The following is a 12,085-nucleotide window of genomic DNA, read 5'->3' as shown; positions in this document are numbered from 1 at the left end:
CCACACAGAGCCAGCTAGCTGCTCGTTCAGCGATAATGTGGATTGAGTGATATTGGGCATGTGGAACTGAAGCTATCTGAAGCTACCTTCACACTTGGAAAGAGCTTGTTTTTTGCCACATCCATGTGCCACAAACAAACCTTCCTCTCTTGTTTTCCCTCTCTACCCCTTTCTCTCTGCTTTTCTAAAATGAATTAATTTCAATTCTAGAGGCTTTATTGGCATGAAAAGCGAAGGAACATGTCAAAGCAAACAATGACAACAATAACACTTTCTCTCCCTCTTCTCTTTCCCCTTTCCAGCTTCTCCCTGAGCTGACCAATCCAGATGAGCTGTTGTCCTACCTAGGTCCTCCAGATCTACCTAGCAACAACAACGATGACCTGCTCTCTCTGTTCGAGAACAACTGAAGACTCCCTTCTCGTTAAGGGACAGCTTCATCCTTCTAGAGGGGGAAGAGCAGAGGAGAGGGGGGCAAAAAGAAGAGAGCGGGTACAGACCGAGGGATCCATGTTTGTATACTCTCTGTGGACCAGACCAACAGGCTTTCCAAGGGAAGGTGTAGGTAGTGAGAGAGACATGACTGTTTCTGTCTGGGAACTCTGTCAAGACTATAGTGTTTTTAGACTTAATGTAAAGCGTCCCATTGCACTCTGGATCCATCAAGTACGTTTTTAAAAATTCTGAGAATGACTGTCTGACACATGGGACTGCCTGCACAGGCCAGCCGCTAGAATTGTAATTCAATGTTCTCAAAAAATCACAAGCCGAAGGATTTCACTTTTTAAAGGATATTTTTAGAAACGAGGAAAAGAAAGTGTAATGTTGACTTTCCATTGTGTATTTATGATTGTGGATCTCTGTTGACATGACTTGTCATAAAGAAAGTAAGAGGTGGTGTTCATCCTAAAGGGGAGTTATGAATGCTGAAATCAGGATATGCAGCCACACCTGGGCAGTACATACAGTACTCGGCTTAGTGTATCTATACTTACTTACACTGATCTAGACTTGTAGAGCAAGAGATACAGAGAGAGAGGTGTTATTTTTGTACTGGGTAGGGCAAAAAGAGAAGGTAAGGGGGGGTGGGAGGAGAAGAGGGTTAGTCGGATGAGTCCGAAGCCACCCATTTACACCCTGTCTCTGGTAATCCTCCCTTCTCTCTTGCTCTCCCTCCTTCAAGATAACAACTATACTGCTGAGACATTTAAACATGCACAATTGTACACACACACTTTCAAGAAGGGATCCCCAGTAAAGTCCTGTGCGTTGATGGAGAGGGGGAGAAGTTGTTTCCCTTATGTCAGGGAGTGAATGTGTATTCTCTCTCTTCCTCCTCTCCAGCCCATCTCTTTCCAGCCCCGTAACACACATTTGAAACAATACCACGGTTTAAACTACCTTTCTGCTTCCTCTCTCTTGGTCTTTATCTACCTGTCCCCACTCCTTTCCGAGGTTGTCATTGGTTTGTAAAGTGTTTGTATGATAGGCCTTACTGTTCATGGCACCAGAAGTTGGATGTGCAATGTTTTTTTTAATCTGTACGATATAAATTGTTTTATAATCATGACCATATTGTTATTAGAGTAATTCCAGAGGTGGTGAAGCTGTGCACATCTGTCCTATATTTGTTTAAACTAGTAGAGGTCATGAGTTCAGAAATATGTCAAATTCATGATGTCAGTCGACTTACCTGGCCTGCATTCACAAAATGTCTCAAGGTCCTGATCTAGGATCAGTTTTCCTTTTCAGAGCATAATTAATACAATTATATGGGGGGGGGGGGCTTGGTCCTAGATCAGCCCTCCTATTCTGAGATGCTTTGTGAATACAGGCCCTGGTTACTATATGAGACTGTACAAGGGATTTCAGAGACAACACCAGCATCTGCTAGGTAACAATTTTTCATGTTTTATTGTCTAGATGATGCTTGAGGCCCATGTCAGTGAATACAATTAATACACTGTTAAATTGTACTATTAACTGCACACCAGTTTTTCTAAAAATGTGAAATATTACCATTATGTTTTATAAGTAAAAAATGTCACTTCTGATCATGTTTCCCTAGTTCTTTACTGTATTTGGTCCCCCTAGCTAGCAGGTGCAGGCTACAGGAAAGAACACCCTTACTTATCCCATGTGCAAGCAGAACCAGAGAGCAGAAACCAGGTTTTGTAGGATGGAGCAATGACACTTCATAGCAGGTTATGAGAATTTATGTTGCAGGTTAGGAAAATTGTTAGGAAACGGTTTGGGGTTTGCTAAAATGCAAAAATGTACTCTGACGCGACTCGAACCTGTTACTTTGACATTAGCAGCATCCCTTTTTTTTATATATTACAACACAAAACAGGACATCGCTACAAATATATTTTCTTATGAAGCAAAAAAAATAATACAAATGACTACACATGAATTGCCAGCGACATCCGTTTCACAAAAGTAAACAAAACCCTTCTAACCAATATAACGGTCATGGCTAGAAAGGATCCAGCTTTTGTCATAATTTAATTTCTACTGCAGGTTTAGAGTTTAAGCGGCAGGTTAAGGTTAGCTAAAGTGCAAATAAACAAAACTTGAGCGTAAATTTGATAAACTGCATTCCATCTAGATATTACCAACACGCTACAACCGCAACATTTTAGGCGTGCCCCCCCTCCACACACACGGTAGTTTACCCAGACACACATACATTTGCTAATCCGGCATACATACAAAATAGCGGTGTATTTTATTAAACCTGCAATAATTCGTGATCATGCCGCATACATTCCACGAGCGCTTTGTCCAGTGGTGAAAGACAAACACTTGCCAGTTCGTATACAATGTCATTAGTAACTCGGTTTTATATTTGCGCCATAGTGGCGATTTTATTCCGCGGGAGACGCCCTGTACAATCCAGCCAGCGACAGTACACGCCTAGACTTTCCCTGGCAGAACGTTGGGCAGTATGTGTAATCGTCATTTGTATGCACCATAATGAGCCAATCACGAGTACGTCCCCAAACCTCGCTGATCAAACCGGTGTGCAGGGAAGGAACCATTGTTCTAATTTATTCCCCCCGAGACATCTAATTGGTTTAAACTCATGCCACTCAGTGGTCCCAGTCTTCTAATTGGTTTGCATTGGCTCCTGAGGCTTCCCTGGGGTGCGCATATATATTTTGTGTACACAGCAGTGTTTCTGTTCCGAGTCAGCTGCGGCACGGTCCAGTAAACTTGGCTTGTACTCGTGTATTGTCACGAAATTAAAATCCTTTAATCCCAATCATGCCTAACCCCAGAGTTTTCTTCGACATCACTATCGGCGATTCCGCCGCCGGCAGGATTGAAATTGAGGTAAGGAGTAGAACAACTCGTCTTGTTTGGGAGTAAAGGTGCTTTTTAACTTTAAAAGGATTACTTAATTCCCGTTAGGGTCTGCTTTAACTAGCTGCCCGGTAGTTGCATGCAACCGGGATGCTGTCAGACTCGGGTCCACGTGCTTTCATCTTTGACATGTTGATTAAACTAGCTAATGTTAGCTTGCTATTGTATTTCGTTTCATTGAAAGCTCCCCAATTTTGCTCCAACCTCAGTTGATCTGCAAAAATGTTCCACAATGATTGTGGTTTGTTTTTTGCTGTTCTTATGTTTTTATTTTGGCATTGTTTTCTTGTCGGTATCTAAATCGTGACATAAAATAACGGTCTTGTCCATAGTTTTCGATAATTACTGCGATCTTGGAACTCCAAAATGCGTGCATTAATGGTCAATTGCGTTGTTTATATTAACATGGCTAGATAACGTTAGTTTCTGTTTCACTGACGTTTTCCGGACATGCCGTTTTTAACCAGTCGCCATTTTCAGCATATTTTTTTTTTCATCGCGCCAGATGCCATTTTGAGAAAGAAGGGATGTGGGGTTGGAAGGCCGGGAACCAATGTACCTCAAAAGCACATTGCACCAAATCAAAGTATTGGCTTCGATCAATTAATTGAATAATCTGGTAATTCACCCATCTCCATTAGCATTCTAAGGCACCAGGGAGAATGTGGACCATGGTCCCTCTGCAAGCCAAATGTACTGCGGTGTAACATTATGCTAACTGTATTGTTATGAAATATGCTGTAAAGGTCATACATTTTCAGCTGCCTGGCATTTCTCTCTATGCGGTAAAACCTTGCTGCTGTTAGCTACTGCAATCATGTTTTCCATTCAAACAGCATGTGGCACTAGAGCCAGGATGCCCGTTCCCTCCTAAATAATGAGGATATTGTGAATGGTATTAATCTCAGATTTTGTTGACTAGGTGCTGTGGCGCACACGAAAAGCATTTAAGGCCAGCGCGAAATCCAGGATGATAAAACGCTAATCTGCCTTTCCCTTTTTAAGATGAAACATTACACAGTAGCTTCCAAATAGCAAAATGGACTGTAGTACTTGGTGATTGTCGCATTTCCTTTTGATTCCTATTTGATCTTCAAGCCTTTTGTCATCACGTGGGAGGGAGCACGTGGCCGTGCAGATGATTCCATTGTTTATGACCCATAGGCCATGATGCCAGTAGCTCTGGTACTGCTTGCTAAACTAAACATTGTAGCCTATCCAGCCTAGTGTAGTACAGAGGTTGGGCAAAATCACAGATCCAGGAGAAGTCTATGCTCCCTAAATCTTTACCTTCCACATTAGGGCATGTGAGACTCAACTGACCTCAGACCAGCCTCTACAGCGTTGGCCCAATGACTGCAGTGGTGACTTCCTTTTTTTCCCTTGAATTGTTCCTCATCTAAGGAGTGGAAAAGTACTGGGGTGTGTCAGGCTCGAGGAGGGAAGTGAGAATAGTGGCTGTGTCAGCTGGAACCTGGTGGAGGGAAAGGCATGTTGAATGTCAACATTCACGTTTCACAGGTGGTTGACACTTGGCAGGAATAGAATATAGCCCAATTGGCTCTAGACATTGATCTAACATAATCCCATCCCTCCTAATGCATTTAAAAGGATTTTGTGTGAACTGATCCTTAATCAGTGCCATAATAAATTGGTGGTAGCCTGTATGCCCTGCCATCTGTATTTCATACCTCTGGTAGCCTGAGAAAGCCAGCATAGAATGCAATAATCTAATATTTGTGGGAACACATCAAGGTCTGTGCTATGGTGACACCTGTAGAGCTGAAATAATTGGTTTATACTTGCCAGTTTACCAGAAAAGTAAGCAATTCAGTCATTCTTGAGAAAGTCGGGACACTCCTCATCCTGCAAATAACTATTTATAGATGGATTTTTCAAATTTTGCAAGCAGGAGGCATTTAGAATTAAATGTAGAGTTTATAGTTACGTGATAGCAATCATCATTTATTGGAAGAACACTTTCATTTGTCAGAATTGTTGGTCAGAAGATCCATCCCTGTTGAACAGAGATGGTTGCTCTTTAGAATTTCTATCTGCTGATTCCATTACACAAGTCACAATTTGTTGCGTTTGTCTAATTAACCTTAGTCGATGGAAACCTGCCTGTCTCGTGGTTCTCACATGGGAGTTGTTCTAAATTGGAACAGAACAAGTCTAGAAGCAACACCTAGATCCGAAGAGGGTTAGACTCTGTCTGCTTTGGGTCCTGTGGTCAATACTTTAGCGGTAGTCTTTTATTACCCTGATTTTAGAATCATGTTATTCATTAGTGACAACTTGAGCTCTACCTCCATTGATCTGCATGCTGTTTCCCCTTCATTGATTGAGTATACTAATGAAAAACCCTCGTCTTTCAGCTTTTTGCTGATGTGGTCCCCAAGACTGCAGGTAAGACAGCTTCAATGATTGACAATTCCTGAATAATTAACACACACTCTACTCTACAAGTGATTATCTCACGATAGTCTTCCAAGCCTTGTGGTTGGAATGACACCTACTAATGGCAGCAACTGATGCTGTCCAACCTTCCCCACTCCTCACACCCTTCAATGGCACCTTATCTGTGAGCCCTGGTCCCCAAAGGCCAGCAACATGCATTTAGATCCAACTACGCTACATGACAAACGCATCGCTGCATGATCAGATATCATATACAATGCAAGGCTGCTTCCTGTTTGTAATTAAGTAGCATTGAGTGGCCCTGGTCAATCTTGATAGATATCAGTGATCAGGTGCAGAACCACTATTTTGACTTCATGCAGCCTTTAAAGGGATACCTTGCCAAAATCCCAATGAGGCCCTTAAACTACTTCCCCAGAGTCGGCTGAACTTGTGGATACCAGTTTTGTCTCTGTCCAGTATGAAGGAAGTTGGCGGTATCAGCATGCTAGCATTTATACCTATAGACTTCCAGTCATTGCGCTAATGCTAGTCATAGTGGACACTGATGTAAAGAAAAAAAAAAGATGTATCCAAGTTCATCTGACTCTGGGATGTTGCTAAAGGGCCTCAATGGCAACATTTGGAAATATCCCTTTAAGCAGCTATGCACACATCGCTGATAATAACAAGGTACCTGTGTCGTGCCCCCCCCCCAGAAAACTTCCGTGTCCTGTGCACCGGGGACAAGGGGTTTGGCTACAAGGGCTCCAGCTTCCATCGCATCATCCCCGGTTTCATGTGCCAGGTGAGTGGGGGGGTTGGGTGGTTGGCAGCAGAATCTGGGTCACTGTTTCCAGACTAAACTCAAGTGCTAAACTCAGTGCTTCTGCTCCTCAATCTGCACTGATATTCATAGTGTCTCGGACAAGGAGTGCTGATTTAGGATCAGTTGTTGCCTTTTAGAGAATAATGAATTACATGGGGGGGGGACTGAACCTAGATTGGTAGTTATCCCCTGAGACTTTCTGAATATGGGCCCTGATCTGATTTACATCTGACTGGTGTAACCAGGCCCAATGCTGGGCCCCTACCAGCCATATTATTCATTGAGTGAATAATTTACACGCAAGTGACGTTTTTCTCACAATGTTCTTCTGAGCCTTGTGGTTGTGATGACACTGCCTAATGGCGACAACACTGAAGCAGTCCCCAACATGCCTCAAAGTTGGGTTCTTGTCGAATACCGGAGCCTTGTCAGTGGCCTTGTTAGAGAAAGGGGGAAGCTATACAAAATAAATGATGTCCCTTATGCTTTGTCTTCCCCTAGGGTGGTGACTTCACCAACCACAATGGAACCGGGGGCAAGTCCATCTACGGCAACAAGTTTCCCGACGAGAACTTTACCCTGAAGCACACAGGCATGGGCTGTCTGTCCATGGCCAACGCTGGCCCCAACACCAATGGATCCCAGTTCTTCATCTGCACTGCTAACACCGACTGGTGAGGGGCGAACACACACACGCACACACAAAGTTGACACTAATTGGTGAGACTGGTTCATTTGAGATCTAGTGAATAATTTACATGCATACTCTGCAAGTGATGTTTATCTGGTCTTCCTAACCTTGTGGTTGTGACGACACTGCCTAATGGTAACACAACTGCTGTCCACCTTTCCCAACACGCCTCAGACCCTTCAATGGTTTCTCTCTGATACATGCGCACACAAACTGCGGCAACTAAGACGCATCCTCACTAGTGATGTGGCCAACAACTGTAAAGTAGTGCCCTTCAGGGCAGTGCACCACTGGTCTGTGAATATGTTCTTACCATTGGTGGGTCTGGTACAGTAATTGTGTAGCTGATCATGGATGAAACTGATAAAGTAGATAATAACAACTATCTTTTCTTAAGTAGATATACTCTGAACAAAAATATAAATGCAACGTCAAATTTTGGTTTCATGGGCTGAAATAAAATCTCCCAGAAATTCAATATGCACAAAGCTTCTCTCCAATTTCATTAAAATGACATCCCTGTTAGTGAGCATTTCTCCTTTGCAGGATAATCCATCCACATGACGGGTTTGGCATATCAAGAAGCGGATTTAAACAGTATGATCGTTACACAGGTGCACCTTGTGCTGGGGCCAAAAGGCCACTATAAAATGTCAAGTTTTGTTAACACGATGCCACAGAGGTCTCCAGTTGAGGGAACTGGATGTAATTGGCATGCTAACTGCAGTAATGTCCTCCAGAGCTGTTGTCAGATCATTGAATGTTAATTTATATACTTATAAGCTGCTTCAGCATAGTTTTTACGCCTCACAACTGCAGACCACGTGTATGGCATTTTGGGCTAGCAGTTTGTCAACGTTGTGCCCCGTAGTGGCGGTGGGCTTATGTTATGGGCAGGCAAAAGCTACGGACAATGAGCACAATTGCCATCGATAAAGATGGTGACGAGACCCATTGTTGTGGATTTCATCTGCTGCCGTCACCTCATGTTGCAAGGCTCTGTACACAATCCCTGGAAGATGAAAATGTCCCTGTTAAGACATGGCCTGCCTACTCACCAGACATGTCACCCATTATGCATGTTTGGGAGGCTCTTGGTCGACGTGTTCCAGTTCCCACCCAATATGCAGCAACTTCGCACAGCCGTTGAAGAGGAGTAGGACAACATTCCACAGGCAACGATCAACAGCCTGATCAACTCGATGCGAAGGAGATGTGTCGTGTTGTATGAGGCAAATGGTGGTCACACCAGAGGCTGACTGCTTTTCTGATCCTCACCACTTTTTTAAAAATTATTTAAGCCATCTGTCCAACAGATGCGTCTCTGTATTCCCAGTCATGTGAAATAGGTTTATTTAGGCCCTAATCTATCGATTTCAATTGAATGATTTCCTTATGAACTGTAACGTAGTAATATCTTTGAAATTGTTGCATGCTGCAGTGCCTACTGCTAGTGCCAGGCAGAAGGACCGGAGAAAGTGTATTTTGAACTGTTATAGCGATGCCCGTCATTTGACTGACAAATAATCCTTACCCATATGTCCATGATTGTCACAGCCTGTGACTACAAACATATTTTTGTGTTCCTGGTTGCCCTGAGCCTCAGGATTACTTCTGTCTTTTAGGAACTACTCCTTAGAGGCACTGATCTTGCTCTCTCCCTCTGTAGGCTGAACGGCAAGCACGTTGTGTTCGGCAAGGTCGTGGAGGGGCTCAGCATTGTCGCTAACATGGAGAAGAAGGGTTCGAGCAGTGGCAAATGCTCTGCCAAGGTCGTCATCGCTGACTGTGGAGAGCTCTGAGCACCCTCCCTCTCGCTCTTTCCGCTTTCATCCCTCCTTTCCACCCTGCCTCCTTTCACCCAGCTTTGAGATTTTCATCCCTTGGAGATTTTCATCCCTTGATTTTCATCCCTCCACACAGCTCTAAGCATCAACCTCTCCTTCCTTCTACCCCTCCCTTAAGCTCTCCCCTCCCCGTAATCAGAAACATTCCCTTTAAGTGAGATTATTTTTTTTTAACCATTCCTCTCCCTTACTGAACGGGTTGTCCTGTCTGAACTAGTTTCATTTGGCTTGCTTTTTTTAATTTATTTTTTGGATTGTTCCATCAGGACCACATTTGTTTAGCAAATTCTGAATAAAGTGGCAAAAGATTCCTTAATCGTGTCATTGAGTAAGAGTGGATCAAATGTGTGTGTTTTTTAAGTGTCATTTTCTCCAGTATAGACCGGTGAGCTGAGGTCACAAATGATACACACATTTCAATGTGTTGTGACTGGATGGTTAGCAACAATTAAGGTGCCATGTGGGGAATTTTAGGTGGCTAGTTATATATTCTTGATGCCAGGTTTTGGTTGGGGGTACATCCACGTTGACAGGGTAGCAGTGGCGTAGGTCGAGAGCTTTTAAGTTCCTGTGTCCAAATCATTAAGGACTCGGGTCCACATGCAAACAGTCGTGAAGAATGTGCAACAGTGCTTCTTCCCACTCAGAATGTTAAAGATTTGGCATGGGCCCTCAAATCCTCAGTTATACAGCTGCACCATTGAGCGCTTCTTGACTGACTGCCTCACTGCTTGGTATGTCAACTGCACCACCATCAATCGCTTGGTGCTACAGAGGGTGGTGAGGACAGCCTAGTACATCACTTGGGCTGGGCTCCCTGCCATCCAGGACCTCTTATCAGGCGGTGTGAATGGAAGGCCTGGGCTTGTTGGTCTCCAGCCACCCAAGCCGTAGACTGTTTTTCATATGGCAAACACTACCGACGCATGTCTGACATTAACAGGCCCCTGAACAGCTGCTATCCCTAACCCATAAGACTGCTAAATGGCTTCAGGCTATATTCCTTGACCTTGTCTTTTTTGCACTGACTATGCACACACACACACACACACTGCATACATACTCATGCTGACTACACACACTCAGATACCATCATAGTAGCTGTTGCTACTCTTTATCATATACCCTGATGCCTAGTCACCATACCCCTATACATAACTACCACACCAGTATCCCTCCACATTGTGAAGATGGTATTGGCACTGACCCTGTATATATTTTTGGGGGTGTTAGTACTACTGATATTGATTACTGCATTGTTGGAAGGGCAAGGAAGGCATTTCACTGCATGTGAACTTAAACAACCCGTCTATATGGCACTGCATACAAATGGTCACTGCCGGGGCAGTGGGTTTTGTTCTGGTAATGTGAAGTTATTCAACAACCCAAATGAGGTCTCGACAAAAGCATGTTACTGTTGCATGCTTCCCTGGTTGGAGTATATCGCACAGCTGGCGTGAACCCAGTGAACTTCTCCCAAATATTTGTAAATGGTTCCACAAAATAGAACATGTGTATGGTATTAATGATTTGACCCTCCCAGTAACCAAGAGGTTTGTCTAACCATAAACTCAAGAGCTTTATCTGATGGTACATTGGCTGACTGGTAACCTCTGGGTTTTTTTGGGTGATCAGATGTTAAAGATTTCACTTCTCAGTAACTGATGCACAGCAGGACTGCAATAAAGACCACCTCTTACTACCTCATGGTCTACACATGTTTAGGTGACCTGCATCTACTGGATTGGGCCACAGCAATTCAAATCGGCAATGCTCAACAAATAGCTGCAGTAAGTTTTAGACTGGGTGGCAAGTAAGAAGCTATTTCTAAATATTTCAAAAATGAAACGCATTTGTATTGGGGACAAACTGTTTAAACTAAATCTTGTAATGTGGAACTTGAGCAAGTTGAGTCTAAACTGCTTGGTATAACCCTGGATTGTAAACGGTCATGGTCAACATATTGCTGCAATGGTAGCTATGATGGAGCGATTTGTCCGTAATAAAGCACTGCTCGGCTTTCTTGACATTGCTATCAACAAAACCAGTCCTACAGTTCTTAGTTTTGTCGCACCTGGGCTACTGTCCAGTCATATCTTAGCGACAGAACTTAAGCCATCTTGATAGATGGGGTTCAAGAAATTCTGATTTAGGTTCAAAAAGGTGTTCCTCGGGTTTGATTTTTGGGTCCATTATTGTTCACTTTGTATATTAAGAACATAGAAACACTAATTCTTGTAGCATTCTTCTCGATGCAGATGACAGTTTTGTATTCCTGTGCCACCTCAGTGTAGCAGGGCATTTGTGAACTTCAGCATGACTTTGATTCCATTCACAAATCACTTACAGATCCTAAATTGGTGTTAAATACAAGTAAAACCAAGCTCATGCATGTTCCCTAGGTCACAAAATGTTGACCCTGAGGACCTGCCTATCTGTTCTATACACGGCGCCCAACTTGAGCTTGTTTCTCAGTATAAGTACCTGGGTGTCTGGATTGATGACAAGTTATCCTTCGTAACGCATATAAAAAAAAATCTGACTAAGAAGCTAAGATCCAAGATTTTTTTTTATATCGAAATAAATTATGCCGTAGTATTAAAAATAGGAGGAAGATTTTTAGAACCTTTTTAAAACCCTTGGACGCAGTCTACCATTCAGCAATACGTTTTATCACAAGGGACCATTTTAGGACTCGTAGTCTGTAAAAATGTGGGATGGATCTTTCTGCAAGAAGAGAGCTGCATTCTCCTATTTATTTACAAAGCAATCTGACAGAGACTCCCTCCGTATAAAACTTCATTCATTTTGATAAGAATAATAAGTTACCTAACACGTTCATAGGAATGGATAACACTAGATCCCTTCAGTCTCCGTGCTTCTACACCTGCATTGCTTGCTGTTTGGGGTTTTAGGCTGGGTTTCTGTACAGCACTTTGAGATATCGGC

At 43.1% G+C, this 12,085-nt stretch overlaps 2 protein-coding genes across 51 annotated transcripts in view; both read left to right on the top strand.

Moving 5' to 3' along the window:
- Positions 1-2,054, top strand: part of LOC110509547 (zinc finger MIZ domain-containing protein 2) — a 34,107-nt gene extending 32,053 nt beyond the window's left edge. For all 50 annotated transcript variants that reach the window (XM_021590472.3, XM_090227226.1, XM_090227242.1 and 47 more), the window contains one exon: positions 303-2,054. In XM_021590472.3, the coding sequence (XP_021446147.1) occupies positions 303-410 (108 nt within the window). In that variant the 3' untranslated portion in view covers positions 411-2,054. The remainder of the gene's footprint in view (positions 1-302) is intronic.
- Positions 2,055-2,963: 909 nt separating this feature from the next.
- LOC110509549 (peptidylprolyl isomerase Ab (cyclophilin A)) lies at positions 2,964-9,452 on the top strand. Its single transcript, XM_021590485.3, has 5 exons — positions 2,964-3,339; positions 5,748-5,778; positions 6,489-6,577; positions 7,100-7,272; positions 8,959-9,452. Exons 1-5 carry the CDS (start codon positions 3,271-3,273, stop codon positions 9,089-9,091), a joined length of 495 nt encoding a protein of 164 aa, XP_021446160.1. The 5' UTR covers positions 2,964-3,270; the 3' UTR covers positions 9,092-9,452.
- The last annotated feature ends 2,633 nt before the right edge of the window (positions 9,453-12,085 follow it).

This window comes from Oncorhynchus mykiss, chromosome 29, assembly GCF_057628025.1.
Source record: "Oncorhynchus mykiss isolate SJ-2025 chromosome 29, ASM5762802v1, whole genome shotgun sequence".
Classification (NCBI taxonomy): Eukaryota; Metazoa; Chordata; class Actinopteri; order Salmoniformes; family Salmonidae; genus Oncorhynchus; species Oncorhynchus mykiss.
The sequence above is the reverse complement of the archived record's forward strand: the minus strand, read 5'-3'. Positions and strand labels throughout refer to the sequence as shown.